At 45.6% G+C, this 17,637-nt stretch overlaps 1 protein-coding gene across 1 annotated transcript in view; it reads left to right on the top strand.

Annotated features, from left to right (window-relative positions):
• The window catches only part of qars1 (glutaminyl-tRNA synthetase 1), a 65,536-nt gene that overhangs the window by 37,948 nt on the left and 9,951 nt on the right, over nt 1–17,637 (top strand). Inside the window, exons 16-21 of the mRNA XM_072280202.1 lie at nt 129–266; nt 2,810–2,897; nt 3,327–3,470; nt 8,766–8,870; nt 9,434–9,526; nt 11,682–11,809. Of these exons, the coding sequence (XP_072136303.1) occupies nt 129–266; nt 2,810–2,897; nt 3,327–3,470; nt 8,766–8,870; nt 9,434–9,526; nt 11,682–11,809 (696 nt within the window). The remainder of the gene's footprint in view (nt 1–128; nt 267–2,809; nt 2,898–3,326; nt 3,471–8,765; nt 8,871–9,433; nt 9,527–11,681; nt 11,810–17,637) is intronic.

Here is a 17,637-nt window from a genome sequence, read left to right as displayed (position 1 = left end):
AACATTCTTAGGTTATTGACAGATGACTTCTGAGCATCTCTGGAGACAGAGGGGAAGACCAACTGGGGGATAGTATGTGAGAGTGAGCAGAGCTGTTGAGGTGAAGTTTGCTGCATTGTTTCTGACAGGCGATCATCGTACTACTGGCTGTGTAACGCTCTGGATGTCTACTGCCCCGTGCAGTGGGAGTACGGTCGACTGAACCTGCAGTACACAGTGGTGTCAAAAAGGAAGATCATCAAACTGGTGGAGACCGGGGCAGTGAGGTAACATTCTGTCCTTCGTTCAGAGTGTGTGTTAACTCAGTAACATCCATGGCCAAGCCACACAGTGAGATAATGGCCTGCTTTCATTCGGTGTTTGGTGACTTGGCTGATTAACTCAATAACATACACAACCAATACAAAGGAAAATTAATCCAAGTTGATCATTAAATTATGTCGTGAAATTTGCTTTGCAGCAACAGTACAGTGCAAGAATTACAATAAGATAAAAACCGTGTGTATTTAATAAAGGAATTAAGTAGTTAAAAGGAGAGCAAAAATAACGATGTCATGGGCTCCTTGTCCTTTTAGAAACCTGATCCGTTGGAGTTTTTAATGCAATAAGACATATCTTTTTGGTTAAATTGAACAAAATCAGAGTGATAGTGAGCTCCATTTAGTAACCTGTTGCCTCATTGTGAATGCTGCGCCCAGAGCTCCTACAGCCAACTCTCAGAGACAGTCTGGTTAATTCGGGGCCCGAAGCCTCCTCGTACAGAGTGCAGACTCTTGGGCTTCACACCATTCAGTGATACTGGGGTTTGGATGCACTCACTGTACACTTTATGGGACTAATAGTAAGGGCAAATGAGAAAGTGTGGTGCATTCCAGAGTAAAGATCTCTCAACCTTCGTGATGTGAGGGAAGGTGGCCGGCGGGGGGGGAGGGGGGGGTGTCTGTGCCCCTCCACCCCTAAAGGCTAAAGACAACATGGTTTCCTTAAGAGGAAATCTTATTGACACGTCTGTTGAAATTCTTTGGGGGTGGGGGGGGGGAAACAGGCAGGATAGACAAAGGAGAGTCAGTGGATGTTGTGTACTTGGATTTTCAGAAGGCCTTTGACAAGGTGCCACAAATGAGGCTGCTTAACAAGTTAAGAGACCATGATATTACAGGAAAGATTCTAGCATGGATAGAAGATTGGCTGACTGGCAGAAGGCACGAGTGGGAGTAAAGGGGGCTTTTTCTAGCTGTCTGCCAGTGAATAGCGGCGATTGATGGGGGTCTGTGTTGGAACTACTTTTTATGTTATGTCAATGATTTGGATAACCAGTTGATGGCTTTGTGGCCATTTTAGCAGATGATACAAAGAGGGGTGGAGGGGCAGGTAGTGTTGAGGAAGCAGGAAGTCTGCAGAAGAGGCAGCTGGAATATAGTGGCAGCGAAGCATATTGTCTTGCATTTTGGTAGAAGGAATAAAGGTGTGGACAATTTTCTAAACAAGGGGAACTTTTAAAATCCCAAGGAACAAAAGGTCTTGGGAGTCCTTGTGCAGGATTACCTAAAGATTAACTTGCAGGTTGAGTCTGTGGTAAGGAAGGCAAATTCAATGTTAACATCTATTTTGAGAGGCCTAGAATACAAAAGCAAGGACGCACTGCTGAGGCTTGACAGGACGTTGGTCAGACTGTATTTGGAGAATTGTGAGCAGGTTTGAGCCTGTTGTCTAAGAAAGGACGTGCTGGCATTGGAGAGGATCCAGAGGAGGTTGACAATGATTCCAGGAATGAAAGGGGCAATGTATTAGGAGTGTTTGCCTCTGGGCCTGTACTCACTAAAATTCAGGAGAATGAGAGGGATCTCATTGAAACCTATTAAATATTGAAAGGCCTAGAGAGTGGATGTAGAGAGGATGTTCTCTATAGTGAGTGGTAGCCTCAGAATAGAGGGACATCCATTTAGAACTGAGATGATGAGGAATCTCTTCAGCCAGATGGTGAATCTGTGGAGGTTATTGCCACAGGTGGCTGTGGGGGCCGAGTCATTGGGTATATTTAAGGCGGAGATTGATGGGTTTCTGATTAATCAGAGCATCAACGGTTATGGGGAGAAGACAGGAGAATGGAGTTAAGAGGGATAATAAATCAGCCATGGTGAAATGCTGGAGCAGAATCAATGGGCTGAATTACCTGCCTTATGGTTGAATGAAAAAATGTAACACCCCCCTGTAGAGTGTGGATTCAAAGTGGAGAGGGAGAGCCTCGAGACCCGGTATAGGGCCACACAAAGACTCATCCTTGCTGACTGTCCTACCTGTGGAAGAGTCTGTGTGTCCCCCGGTGTCCTCACAGAGATCTGGGCCCCCTGGGTGGTTTGCAGTGCCGAGGCAGGGTTGCTCCAGCTACTTAGGAGGATGGCTATAGCAGTTAACTGGCTGTCTGACTGCGTCATTACAGTAATGCAGGGATCTTGTCACCCACCTCACATACTTTAGGCCAGGGGGTGGGGGGGCAGGTCTTGTGGGTTGAGGGTGGAGAGGAGGGGAGGGGAAGATGCGAATGGGCAGAGTAGTGGCAAGTGATGTGCACTGGCTTGTGTTGGGCTGGAGGCATTTCCTCTGAGTAGAGGGGTTACCCACAGTGGAAAGTTGGGTGATGTGCAGTGGTTTTCATGCCTGGGTGTGGTGTGTGGGAGGGCTGCCACTGGGGGTGTTCTGTTGTGAGTGGAGTTGTCCTGGATGGGCAGTTTTTTACAGGGTGGGATTTCTTCCCCCCCCCCCCCCCCCTTGGGGGCTGCTATCACCTGTGTACTTTGTTCCTCTGTAGGGACTGGGATGATCCCCGCCTCTTTACACTGACTGCTCTGCGAAGGAGAGGCTTCCCCCCAGAGGCCATCAACAATTTCTGTGCTAAGGTAGGCCATTCGACATTCGAGAGAGCTGAGAAACAATCGTCTTATCCACTGGGCAGTGAATGTCAGGAACCCTCCGCCAAGAGCCACAGTCTGTTCCTGGCAGAGATCTTTTATTGCGGCGATGGGGAGCTGGGGTAAAAACCGACCGAGGTCACAATAAGTGTAGAGCTCTCACAAGGGCTGCAGTGGCCAGAAACCCACTGTGTCCTTCCCAATCTGTCAGGCGCAATGGCTTCCGAACGATTCTACAGCAGTGAGCAGCGCTCACCCTATCAGCCCAGCTCTGATGTAACACCTCCTGCACAATCATTGTCACACACTACCTCGCACTCTGCACCTTGCAACAACTCACCCGTGTGTGCGTATACACACACAGCACCCCACCCTCTCGGACACGCAGGTTAACTGCTTCCTCTCTCCCTGCCGCAGGTTGGTGTGACGGTCGCACAGACGACGATGGCGCCTCACCTCCTGGAGTCGTGTGTTCGAGATGTGCTCAACGACACTGCTCCTCGGGCCATGGCTGTCCTCGAGCCACTGAAAGTTTCCATAACCAACTTCCCAACTGACCAGGTAACCTCGAACCCCCCTGCCCCTCGGCTCACTGTGCTGCTGCTCCTGGCTCTGAGTTCGAAGCCACAGCAGCCTTCTTGGTAACGGGTGTCAGGATGGTGGGTGTTTGGGGTGGTGGGGGAGTGCCACATACCTTCAGGCCAGTACTGAAAAGATTTACGAGGATGTTGCCAGGACCAGAGAACCTGTTATAGGAAGAGGTCAGCCAGGCTGGGTCCTTATTCCTTGGAACGTAGGATAATGAGAGGTGACCTTATAGAAATGTTTAAAATTCTGAGAGACAGATAAAGTGGATGGTAACAGTCTTTTCCTCAGGTTAGGGGAAACCAAAACTAGGGAGTATAGGTTAGAGTGAAAGGGAAGAGATTTCAAAGGGCCTGAGGTGCAACTTTTTTCACACACAGGATGGTAAGTATATAGAACGAACTGCCAGAGGAAGTGGTTGAGGCGGCTACAATAGTATCATTTAAGAAGCGTTTGGGAAAATACATGCAGGGGTAGGAAGGATATGGGCCGACTGCAGGGAATTGGACTAGCTGGTGGGTACAGCAGTTGGCATGGACGTGTTAGGGTGAAGGGCTTGTGTCTGTTCCGTATTGCTCTACGACCCTCTTAAATAGGCAAGCTCTTACAGCTTGTTCCAGAATCTCCCACAGTAGTAAACATCTCTATGTACATCCCTTTCAGAGCTTTTAGTTTTCATTTTCCCATACACTCGGGGCATAGATCAAGTGGACAAAAATTTTTCTCAGGGTATAGTCATTTCAACTAATACAAGGGGCATAATTTTAAGGAGATTGGAGGAAAGTTGGGGGGGGGAGCGGCGAGTGGGAAATATCAGAGCTAATTTTTTTAGGATTATGCAGAATGGCGGGTGTGTGGAACAGCCTGCTAAGGGTGGTAACGGGCAGTTATGTTAGGGACATTTAGGAGACTCTTAGATAGGCACAGGATAGGAGAAAAAATGGAGTATAGTGTAGAGGGAGGGTTAGAATGATTAAATTTGAAGGTCTGAGGGCTGAAGAGCCTAGACTGTGTCGGGTTCTATGTCCCTCTGACTCCCCAGGGCCTCCCATCCTTCCCCATTGCTGACATCACTAAGCAAGGGTGCGCTGGAAGAAGTTGAAAGTTTACTAAAGTGAAGACCCCAATGTTAGGTAAAGTTGTGCTATTGGAATGTGCTGTCTAACTGAGGTTGATTTCTACAGGCGAAATTGGTAGCATTCCTGTGTGAACCTGAACGCCAGCCTTTCATGAGCATTACCATGATGTCCAGACCCTTGTGTCCCAGAACTCTGCAATCTCTCACCATTCAGACAAATGGCTTTGTTCATACCAAATTAGACAATTTCACATTTTTCCCCTCACTAAACTCCATTTGACAGACCTTTGTCCACTTCCTTCAACTAGCTATATCCTTCTGTGGACTTCTAATATCTTTAAACTGTGCTGCCACCTATCTGTACACATGGCAGGAATGGTCACTGGGGTGTTTGGAAAAGAGATACTGAATACTTTCCTTTATTAACTGACACAGAATGTATGAGCAGCAAGTTATGTTACAACTGTTAGGCTACAGCATGTTGCCACAACTGTAAGGATGAACTAGGAGTGCTTCCTCTGTAACAGAAGAGGTTGGAGGAAGACATAAAAGGGTTCAGATTTAATACCTCAATCCCCATTGCAGTGAACAAAATCCAGGGGAGATTGATTTAAACAAGTTGGCAGAAGGATTAGGTGGAGTTTTAAGTGATACAGTGCAGACACAGGTGCTTTGACCCACGGAGTTTGTACCATCAACCATATTCACATGTTCTCACTTGATCGACTCCCAGTTGATTCTCCCATCACCCACCTACAGCCCAGGAGCCATTTCTAGTGGCTACCAACCAACTGAGTCACGAGTAAATGTGCAAACTCTACATAGACAGTGCCAAGATTGAAGCTGGGTCTCTGGTGCTGTAAAGCAGACAGGCAGAAATACATTGTGACACGGGATCGGGTGGGTGTCTGCAACTGTGGGGAGAGGCAGACAGCCAGACACCCACGTTACTGTATTTGGAGGTGTCTCCTCGCCCCCCCCCCCCCCCTCCACCCCAGTGCTGCCCGTAAACACGCCGCATTCGCGCAGTACTTTTCCTCGGCACTCGCACATCTTTTCTGCACTCTTTCCAGTGTAACCTTTCCTATAACAAGGTGATCAAAACTCCACACAGTACTCAAGGTACGGCCTCACTAACAGCTTGTACAACTGCAGCATGATGTTCTCATTCCCATGCTCAGTGCCCATCCTGATGAAGGCCAGTATGCCAGGTGCCTTTTCACTGCCCTCTCTACCTGTGTCACCGCTTTCAACAAACTATGTACCTGTACTCCTCGGTCCCTCTGTTCCATTACTCCCTAGTGCCCAGTTATATAATTATTCATATAATTAGTCCTATAGTGAGTCAGTTTACGAAAATCAAGAGAGGCGTTAGACAAGGGTGTGTTTTCTCCCGATTTATTTAATGTATACAGTGAAACAATATTATATTAAAAAAAAAGACATCTTGGGAATCACAGTTGGCGGTGAAAACATCGATAATTTCAGATACGCAGATGACATTGTTAATTGCAAGTACGGAGGAAGAACTACAAAACTTAATATAGTTGTTGAACAAAGTGCAAAAATGGGTCTATCTGTCAATTGCAAAAAGACAATGTATGGTGATATCCAAAAAGAAGGAGAATCCTATCTGCAGGCTGAGAATAAACGGGGAAGACATAAAACAAGTACAGAACTTTTGCTACTTAGGAAGCTGGGTGACATCAGATGGCAGGTGCGACGTGGACATCAAAAGAAGAATAGGGATGGCAAAAGACACCTTTACGAGAATGAAGAGTATACTGACCAGTACTAAACTAGGCATGACACCCTGCCTCAGTACTGAAATGTTACGTTTATCCAGTTATGTTATATGGCTCAGAATGTTGGACAATATCTAGTAACATGAGGAAACGAATTGTAGCAGCAGAGGTGTGGTTTTTGAGGAGGATACAAAGAATATCATGGACAAAACGAATATCTAATGAGGATGTCATGAACAGAGCAAACACAAAAAGAGAAATAATGTATGAGATCATGAAAAGGCAACGTAACTTCATTGGACATGTGATTAGGAAAAAGGAGTTAGAATGCATGGTAATTATGGGAAAGATTGAAGGGAAGAAAGCAAGAGGAAGACAAAGACAAATGGTGGAGACAGCAGCCAGAGAACTGGAAATGAATACGGATGAATTGATCCACTTGACCCAAAACAGGAGTGTGTGGACCATGGCAGTCAAAGCTCAAACTGGGCATGGCACCTGATGATGACAAGTCCTATACTGGTTTGACTTTTGAAAATACATCACCTCACACTTATCTATATTGAAATCCATTGCCACTCCTTGGCCCACTTCCCTAACTGATTAAGGTTCCCGTGTAATCCACGATAACCACTATCAACAAAACCTAATTTTGTGTCTTCCACAAACTTGGTGATCAAACCGTGTGCATTACAATTACATCATTTATATAGATAATGAGTAATAAGGGTCCCAACACCACCAACTGTGGCATTAGTCAGCAGCCTCCATTTTGCAAAACAGCCTTCAATGGCCGCAGTTCCTTCTGCCTGGTTCTTGCCGGGGAGGAAGGTATCACTCACTGACACAGATAACTAACAATTAGTGTCTGCAAACCCACCGGCACGTTCCCTTGCACGAGGAGAATTCGTCTATGGTCATGCAGGAATGTACCCACTGTGGTTTGCGGTGTGTGTGAAATTGGGAGTTAACCTGGGGAAATGGGTGTGTTGCACAACGCTGGAGTACCTGGCATGTCGAGCAGTATCTATGGAAATTAATAAACTGTCAACACTTCAGGCCAAAACCCTTCTTCAGGACCTAGGAAGGAGGGGGAAGAAGCCAGAATAAGCTAGAAGGTGATTGGTGAAGTCAGGTTGGTGGAAGGGGGTGGGGAATGAAATAAACTGGGAGGTGATTGGTGGAGAAGGTAAAGTACTGGAAAAGAAGGAATCTGATAGAAAAAAGGAGTGGACCATGGGAGAAAGTACTTCCAGGTAATGCAACACTTGACCTACAGATCTGTTGGGGTTGTCTACTATATCCAGTGCTCCTAATACAACCTCTAAATTAGTGAGACCCGACATAGATTGGGGACTACTTTGCCGAGCACCTTCGCTCCATCCGCAACAAACGGTGGCCAACCATTTTAATTCCAATTCTGATATGTTGGTCCATGGCTGCCTTTACTGCCAAGACAAGACCACTCTCAGATTGAAAGAGCAGCACCTCATATTCTGTCTGAGTAGCCACCAATTTCTGGTAATTTCTCTTCTCACCCCCACTTCCATTCCCCATTCTGTGCCCTCCCCCCTTGCCTCTCCTCTCCTCACCTACTTGGCATCTTCTTCCTCCTTTCCTTTCTCTTGTGCTCGCTTTCCTCTCTTAGCAGATTCCTACTTCACCAGTTCTTTGCCTTTTCCACCCTTCATTTCCTTGCTTCTTACTTCATTTCCTTCCCCCCCACCCCACCCACCCACCCACCTGGCCTCACCAACCACCTTCTAGTTTGTCTTTCTTCCCTTCTTCCCCACCCCCCCCCCCCACGTTATTCTGGCTTCCTCCTTCCTTTTCAGTCCAGGTGAAGGGTCTTGGCCTGAAACATCGCCTTTTTATTCCCCTCCATAGATGCTGCCTGGCCTGCTGAGTTCCTCCAGCATTTTGTGTGTGTTGCTCTGGATTTCTAGCACCTGCAGAACCTCTTGTTGTGCCAGTCTTTTAAACTACTCTAAAATCAATTTAACCCTTCCTTCTCACATAGCCCCATTTTTCTATCACCTATGTACCTATATATGAGTGTCTTAAATGTCCCTAATGTATCTGCCTCAACCACTGCCTTGGTAGGACATTCCATACACCCACCACTTTTTTTTAAATTTTGCTTGTGACACCTTCCTTATATTTTAATCACCTTAAAGTTTTGTACCCTTGGATTAGCCATTTCCACCCTGGGAAAAATTGGCTGTTCACTCAATCTCTGCCTCTTGTACGCTTTAATCAAGTCACCTACCATCTTCCTCTGCTTCAGAGAAGAGCCCCAGCTCACTGAACCTTTTGATGTCATGGTGTTGGCTAGGAGGTCCCAATGCCTAGGTAAGATGTTCAGTGGTTGCAGTAGGTAGAGTTTGAAGGGGAGTTGCTGATGAATATAACGCCTCCTCTCCTGATAAAGCTGTCTGTTATCCTTAGCCTCTGGAAGTGTCCATTCCAAATTTCCCAGCAGATGAAAGCAAAGGATTCCATGTGGTACCGATCACCTCCACAATCTACATTGAACAGTCAGACTTCCGGGAGGTGAGTCTCTCTATATTCCAGGCCTGGTGTGGGGAAATGGATCTCATAGTCACAGTCATAGGAGTGGGCTTCTGGCATGGAATTAATACTGGGTTTGGAATAATTCTGCTCCTTTGTCTTATGGTCTTAAGGAGTCTGTCTTGGGGTTGGGACCAATCATGGGATTAGGATCTGATTGTATTTAGGACCAGATTGAGATCGGGATTGATACTTAGTCCAGAATCACATTTGGACTGGGCATGGGATCAGGAACTGGCTGTGTTCAGGACCAGATTGGGATCGGGGTTGAAGCTCTAGAATCAGGATTAGGACTGGGCATGGGATCAGGATGGAGGTCAAGGCTGAGAATCAGGTCTGCCATTAGCGTTGGGCTTGGACTGCGTAACAACTCAGCTCTTGATTGGGACTGTGTGGTTTTGGGATCCATCTGGGCATTACTATGTGATTGACACTGGGACTGAGATCAGAGACAGGGTAGATTTTAGGTATGATTTTCACAGGAACTGCTGGCATTTATTCTCTGCTGAATCCACTGATGCTCATATACACTGGTCTGTGTGCAGGTGATGGAGAATGGTTACAAGCGTTTGACTCCTGACCAGCCCGTTGGACTCCGGCATGCTGGATATGTCATCTCGGTCCAGAGGGTCATAAAGGTGAGTCTCTCACCAACACCAACAACTAACCAAAGTCAGAGTCCCTAATTAGGAGCAAAATCCTCATGAGACCTTGGTCCTCTTTGGCCCTCACAGGAGCAGAAACTATTACACTGCAGGATCCTGCTCCCTTCAGTACTACAAGTGGTCCTCTCTTGTTGTGGAGGAGGTGTGAGGTGGCAGACTAGGCTTGCTGTCAGTTTCCAGTGCTGTCCCATACCCTTCATTCCTGGAGTATTCACAGCCCAGTCTTGATGAAGCCCCCTCCCATAGAGAGTTCCCAACTCCAGGGTGAGGAAATTCCCCCTCCATCTCAGCCTTATTTAGCTGACACCCTAGTTATGTAACTGTGGCCCTTCATTCAGCAGAGCTGCAGGCTCCTTGTGTCCCGGCTGGCTAACCTGTCGAAGCTTTTTGTGTTTAATTCTAAACCTTAGGGAGTATATCTCAGGTTCCTCAATCATATACCACAAGTACACCATCCCAGAACCAGGCTGGTGAGTACTGTACCTCCTTGTGTAAGAAGAGCCAGACTCCAGGAGTGGTCTGATCAAAGTCCTGACAACTTCAATGATGCATCTTGGCTCCCATGCTCCAACATTGTCATAGAAGCCAGCAAATTCCTGTCTTCCTAATCACCTTCTGAAGTTGTTTTTCAGTGACTTGTGTATGAGACCATACCCTCCCTCATGTCCCTTTTGAGTATCACCTCTACACAATCTCTCAGCAGTTACAAATACTCTCATTTTTGTACTGTATTTTGTGCGGGAATATTGTTAACCTCATCTTCCCACATCACATTGCGTTTGCTGCTGCCCACAATGGCTTTGACGTTCATTTTCTACAATGCCCTCATTCTCTTGGTGTTCAGAATGCTTTGAACTTGTCCACAAACCTCTGATAATCCTGGGACTTGATGCAATAAGACACTGTCCCATTTCTAGACTCTCTGACCTAAGGAATCAACCCTGACTTTTTTTCTCAGAATCTTGTACATCTTATGAGTTGCTTTGTATCATGCTAAACTCCACCTAGTGGAGCAGTCTTTCCGAGTCCCTTCTCACTGTCAGTGTAGCTATGAACCTGCCTTTTCAACACAACTCCCACTCATGAGGGTGGAGGAACGAGCTGCCTCTGTAGAGATGCGCATTGACTTCAGGAGGTGTGTCTCTCCACCCACTCACCATCAACAACTCTACAGTTAGCACAGTTTCATCATTCAGCTTGCTGGTCATCATTGCTTCACAGGACCTCGAGGGAGAACCATGTCTCCTTCAACAACAAAAAGAGCTCATCATAGAGGGCATCCTCACATCAGCCATTACTGTCTGGTTTGGTGCAACACCCTCTCGCAGTGTACAAACACTACAGTGAACTGTCAGGTCAGCAGAAAAGGTCATTGTCTGCAGCCCACCATCACTGCAGGACTTATATCTGCCCAGGATAAAGAAATGGGCAGGAAAAATTAATGTGAGTACAACCCACCCTGCAAATTAGCTTCTCCAGAAGCTCCTGTCTGGAAAGTGCTATAAGGCTGTGAATCTGTAGAATATGTTGCCATGGACGGCAAATATTGGGTATCTTTACGCAGAGGCTGATAGATTCTTGATTAGTCAGGGTGTGAAGGGATATAGGGAGAGGCAGGAGACTAGGGCTGAGAAGTAAAATGGATCAGCCATGATGAAATGGCAGAGTGGCCTCGGTCGGCCAAATGGCCTGATTCGGCTCTTGTATCTTATGATGTAGGATTATTAAAACAAACACTTCACATCATTCCCCACCCCCAAGTAATTAATCTGATCAATCATTCTCGTTAGCCCCGCCCGCATCTGTTACCCCATCACTGCATTATACTACAAACAATTTAAACCTTATGCTGTTTACATTGTAAATTCATGAGGGTATTTGTGTACTTTTGCACATGTCATTCCATATCTGTATTTCCAACTTTATTTTCATATAATTCTTTATTGTGTAATTAATTTTTTTTTTCCATATCACACCCTAACCAACCCACCACAGCAAATTCCTAATCCATGTGAAGGTTTATGGTGAATAAAGTTGATCCTCGACCCTTTCTGTGTAAATTCAACACACAAAGCTGCCTGAGGAATCTGATGAAACGGGAATGTTCCTTGTGTTTTTCACTCTCCAGGATAGCAATGGAAAGGTGATTGAATTGGAGACAACTTGCAAGAAGTCTGACTCCGTGGAGAAACCAAAGGCTTTTATTCACTGGGTGTCAAATGCTCTGACGTGTGAACTGCGGCTCTATGAGACACTGTAAGTCACAGTGGGGTTGGGGTTGGGGCGGGGTGAGGCTGTCTGTGCCCAGCTGGTGTTCTGACTGATGCTGGCTCTTGAGGGACAACATGGGAAACTGGCTGGTGAGATACAGCAGCAGAAGAGTGGGCTATGTCCAACTAAATCCACACTCGTCTCCCTTCATCCTCCTGCCCTTTCCACCAAACAGCCATCATTCCAAATAAACTGATTCCTAAGCTCCGGAACCTGGGCCTTAACACTCAGATCTGCAGCTGGATCTTCAACTTCCTCACAGACAGGACCCAGGCTGTAAAAATAGGGGACAAGCTCTCCTCTACAATCACTCTGAGCACCGGTGCCCCACAAGACTGTGTACTCAGCCCCCTGCTGTACTCACTGTACACCCATGATTGTGTAGCCAAGTTTCCATCAAACTCAATATACAAGTTTGCTGATGACACAACAATTGTAGGCTGTATCTTGGGTAATGATGAGTTTGAGTACAGAGAGGAAATTAAGAACCTGGTGGCATGGTGCGAAGACAATAACCTATCCCTCAACGTCAGCAAGACGAAGGAATTGGTTGTTGACTTCAGAAGGAGTAGCGGACCGAACGACCCAATTTACATCGGTGGTGCGCAAGTGGAACAGGTCAAAAGCTTTAAGTTCCTCGGGGTCAATATCACAAAGGACCTGACTTGGTCCAACCAAGCAGGGTCCACTGCCAAGGTGGCCCACCAGTGCCTTTACTTCCTGAGAAAACTAAAGAAATTTGGCCTGTCCCCTAAAACCCTCACTAATTTTTATAGATGCACCGTAAAAAACATTCTTCTAGGGTGCATCACAACCTGGTATGGAAGTTGTCCTGTCCAAGACCGAAAGAAGCTGCAGAAGTTTGTGAACACGGCCCAGCACATCACACAAACCAATCTTCCGTCCGTGGACTCACTTTACACCGCACGCTGTCGGAGCAGAGCTGCCGAGATAATCAAAGACACGACCCATCCAGCCAACACACTTTTCGTTCCTCTTCCCTCCGGGAGAAGGCTCAGGAGCTTGAAGACTCGTACGACCAGATTTGGGAACAGCTTCTTTCCAACTGTGATAAGACTGCTGAACGGATCCTGACCCGGATCTGGGCCGTACCCTCCAAATATCCGGACCTGCCTCTTGGTGTTTTTTTTTTGCATGACCTTACTTTCCATTTTTCTATTTTCTATTTATGAGTCATAATTTAAATTTTTAATATTTAATGTTTGTAATCCAGGAAGTGGGAAGTGCAGAATCAGATATCGCTGTGATGATTGTATGTTCTAGTACCAATTGTTTGGCGACAATAAAGTATAAAGTATAGATCTGGGAGTGTAGAGGTAGTCCTGGGGATGGAGGGTCACTTCCCTTTGAGTTCGGTGTGCTCTGAACTGAATTGCAGGCCCCGCCGACCCCACAGATGAGGGGTGGGGTGATGTGATGTGCTCCCTCTGCTGCCTAAGCAAGGCTTCCACTATCTGTCCATATGCTGAATCTCCTCCTACGTCCACTTTCACCACGAGGTGGTCCAACAGTATGGGAAATGGTTCCCAGAGACTATGTCTCCCATCCACTACACAATGTACTGGGTGGGCACAGGAGTACATTCAGCCAGAGACTCATTCCACCGAGATGCAGCACAGAGCGTCATAGGAAGTCATTCCTGCCTGTGGCCATCAAACTTTACAACTCCCCCCTTGGAGGGTCAGACACCCTGAGCCAATAGGCTGGTCCTGGACTTAATTTACATATTTAACTGTTTATAGTTTTATTACTATTTAATTATGTATGCTGCAACTGTAAGGAAAACCAATTTCCCCTGGGATCAATAAAGTATGACTATGACTATGTCAAAGTCAAGTTTATTGTCATAAGCACATGTAAAGTTCAAGGTAAATTTATTAAAGTACAGATGTCACCATATATAACTGAGATTAATTTTCTTGCGGGCATTCGCAATAAATAGGAAGGAACAGTAGAATCAATGCAAGACTGCACACAACAGGACAGACAACTGAAGTACAAAAGACAAACTCTGCAAATACAGAAGGGGGAAGAAACAGTCGTGAATAAACAAGACGTGAGATGGAAGTCTTCAAAATCGTGGAGGCCCTCGCCCTTGATAGTGGATGCTGCAAGAAAACCTTCCCTGCAGCAACATTGACAAGAAAAACACACTCAGTGGCCACTTTATTAGAAACATAGAAAATAGGTACAGGAGTAGGCCATTTGGCCCTTCGAGCCTGCACCGCCATTTATTATGATCGTGGCTGATCATCCAACTCAGAACACCACCCCAGCCTTCCCTCCATACCCCCTGACCCCCTAGCCACAAGGGCCATATCTAACTCTCTCTTAAATATAGCTAATGAACTGGCCTCAACTGTTTCCTGTGGCAGAGAATTCCACAGATTCACCACTCTCTGTGTGAAGAAGTTTTTCCTAATCTCGGTCCTAAAAGGCTTCCCCTCTATCCTCAAACTGTGACCCCTCGTTCTGGACTTCCCCAATATCGGGAACAATCTTCCTGCATCTAGCCTGTCCAATCCCTTTAGGATTTTATACGTTTCAATCAGATCCCCCCTCAATCTTCTGAATTCCAACGAGTACAAGCCCAGTTCATCCAGTCTTTCTTCATATGAAAGTCCTGCCATCCCAGGAATCAATCTGGTGAACCTTCTTTGTACTCCCTCTATGGCAAGGATGTCTTTCCTCAGATTAGGGGACCAAAACTGCACACAATACTCCAGGTGTGGTCTCACCAAGGCCTTGTACAACTGCAGTAGTACCTCCCTGCTCCTGTACTCAAATCCTCTCGCTATAAATGCCAGCATACCATTCGCCTTTTTCACTGCCTGCTGTACCTGCATGCCCACTTTCAATGACTGGTGTATAATAACACCCAGGTCTCGTTGCACCTCCCCTTTTCCTAATCGGCCACCATTCAGATAATAATCTGTTTTCCTATTTTTGCCACCAAAGTGGATAACTTCACATTTATCCACATTAAATTGCATCTGCCATGAATTTGCCCACTCACCCAACCTATCCAAGTCACCCTGCATCCTCTTAGCACCCTCCTCACAGCTAACACTGCCACCCAGCTTCGTGTCATCCACAAACTTGGAGATGCTGCATTTAATTCCCTCATCCAAGTCATTAATATATATTGTAAACAACTGGGGTCCCAGCACTGAGCCTTGCGGTACCCCACTAGTCACCGCCTGCCATTCTGAAAGGGTCCCGTTTATTCCCACTCTTTGCTTCCTGTCTGCTAACCAATTCTCCATCCACATCAATACCTTACCCCCAATACCGTGTGCTTTTAAGTTTGCACACTAATCTCCTGTGTGGAACCTTGTCAAAAGCCTTTTGAAAATCCAAATATACCACATCCACTGGTTCTCCCCTATCCACTCTACTAGTTACATCCTCAAAAAATTCTGAGATTCATCAGACATGATTTTCCTTTCACAAATCCATGCTGACTTTGTCTGATGATTTCACCGCTTTCCAAATGTGCTGTAATCACATCTTTGATAACTGACTCCAGTTTCTCCACCACTGACGTTAGACTAACCGGTCTATAATTCCCCGGTTTCTCTCTCCCTCCTTTTTTAAAAAGTGGGGTTACATTAGCCACCCTCCAATCCTCAGGAACTAGTCCAGAATCTAATGAGTTTTGAAAAATTATCACTAATGCATCCACTATTTCTTGGGCTACTTCCTTAAGCACTCTAGGATGCAGACCATCTGGCCCTGGGGATTTATCTGCCTTCAATCCCTTCAATTTATCTAACACCACTTCCCTACTAACATGTATTTCGCTCAGTTCCTCCATCTCACTGGGACCCCTCTGTCCCCCTACTATTCCTGGAAGGATTATTTATGTCCTCCTTAGTGAAGACAGAAACCAAAGTAATTATTCAATTGGTCCTGCCATGTCCCTTGCTCTCCATAATCAATTCACCTGTTTCTGTCTGTAGGGGGACCTACATTTGTCTTTACCAGTCTTTTCCTTTTTACATATCTATAAAAGCTTTTACAGTCAGTTTTTTATGTTCCCCTGCCAGTTTTCTCTCATAATCTTTTTTTCCCCCTTCCTAATTAAGCCCCTTTGTCCTCCTCTGCTGAACTCTGAATTTCTCCCAGTCCCTCAGGTGAGCCACTTTCTCTGGCTAATTTGTATGCTTCTTCTTTGGGAATTGATACTATCCCTAATTTCTCTTGTCAGCCACGGGTGCACTACCTTCCTTGATTTTATACTTTTGCCAAACTGGGATGAACAATTGTTGTAGTTCATCCATGCAACCTTTAAATGCTTGCCATTGCATATCCACCGTCAATCTTTTTAGGGTGTCATTTGCCAGTCTATCTTAGCTAATTTCACGTCTCATACCTTCAAAGTTTACCCCTCTTTAAGTTCAGAACATTTGTTTTCTGAATTAACTATGTTACTCTCCATCTTAATGAAGAATTCCACCATATTATGGTCCACTCTTACCCAAGGGGCCTCTCACGACAAGATTGCTAATTAACCCTTCCTCATTGCTCAAAACCCAGTCCAGAACAGGCCTGCTCTCTAGTTGGTTCCTCGACATGTTGGTTCAAAAAAACCATCCCGCATACATTCAAAGAAATCCTCTTCCTCAGCACCTTTACCAATTTGGTTCACCCAATCTATATGTAGATTGAAGTCACCCATTATAAACTGCTGTTCCTTTATTGTACACATTTTCTAATTTTCCTGTTTAATACCATCTCCGACCTCACTACTACTATTAGGTGGCCTGTACACAACTCCCACCAGCGTCTTCTGCCCCTTAGTGTTACGCAGCTCTACCCATATCGATTCCACATATTCCCCGGCTTATGTCCTTCCTTTCTATTGCGTTAATCTCTTCTTTAACCAGCAACGCCACCCCACCTCCCCTTCCTTCATGTCTATCCCTCCTGAATATTGAATATCCCTGAATGTTGAGCTCCCCATCCTTGGTCCACCCTGGAGCCATGTCTCTGTGATCCCCCAACTATATCATAATCATTAATAACAATCTGCACTTTCAATTCATCCACCTTATTACGAATGCTCCTTGCATTGACACACAAAGCCTTCAGGCGCTCTTTTACAACTCTCTTAGCCCTTATACAATTATGTTGAAAAGTGGCCCTTTTTAATGCTTGCCCTGGATTTGTCGGCCTGCCTCTTTTACTTTTCTCCTTAGTACTTTTTGCTTCTACCCTCAGGTACAGGAGTGGAACCCAATGTGATCATCTGCTGTTGTAGTCTATCCACTTTAATGTTCAAGGTGGTGTGCTTTCAGAGATGCTGTCTGGCCATTCTCCTCTGACAAGGCATTTTCACCCACTGAACTGCCACTCACTGAATGTTTTTCACCCTATTCTCTGAACTGTAGAGACTTATGTGTGAAAACACCAGATCAGCTTCTGAGTTACTGAAACCACCCCCTTTGGCACCAACAATCACTCCATGGTCAAAGTCACTTGGGTCACATTTCTTCCCCATTCTGATGTTTGGTCTGATTAACAACTGAAACTCTTGACCGTATCTGCATATTTTTATGAATTGAGTTTCTGCCACAGGACTGGCTGATTAGATATTTGCATTAACGAGCAGGTGTACAAGTGTACCTAATAAATTGGCCAATAAGTACAGTATGTAAGTTACAGTGGTGCTAGAGTTTGTGAACCCTGTAGAATGTTCTCTATTTCTGCATAAATATGACCTAAAATGTGATCTGAACCCAATTAAATAAAAAATATGAAAACATATTTATTTATTGAGGAAAGTGATC

The sequence above is a fragment of the Mobula birostris genome, chromosome 16, assembly GCF_030028105.1.
Source record: "Mobula birostris isolate sMobBir1 chromosome 16, sMobBir1.hap1, whole genome shotgun sequence".
In the NCBI taxonomy this organism is placed as follows: Eukaryota; Metazoa; Chordata; class Chondrichthyes; order Myliobatiformes; family Myliobatidae; genus Mobula; species Mobula birostris.
This window is presented reverse-complemented; position numbering and strand designations above follow the sequence as displayed.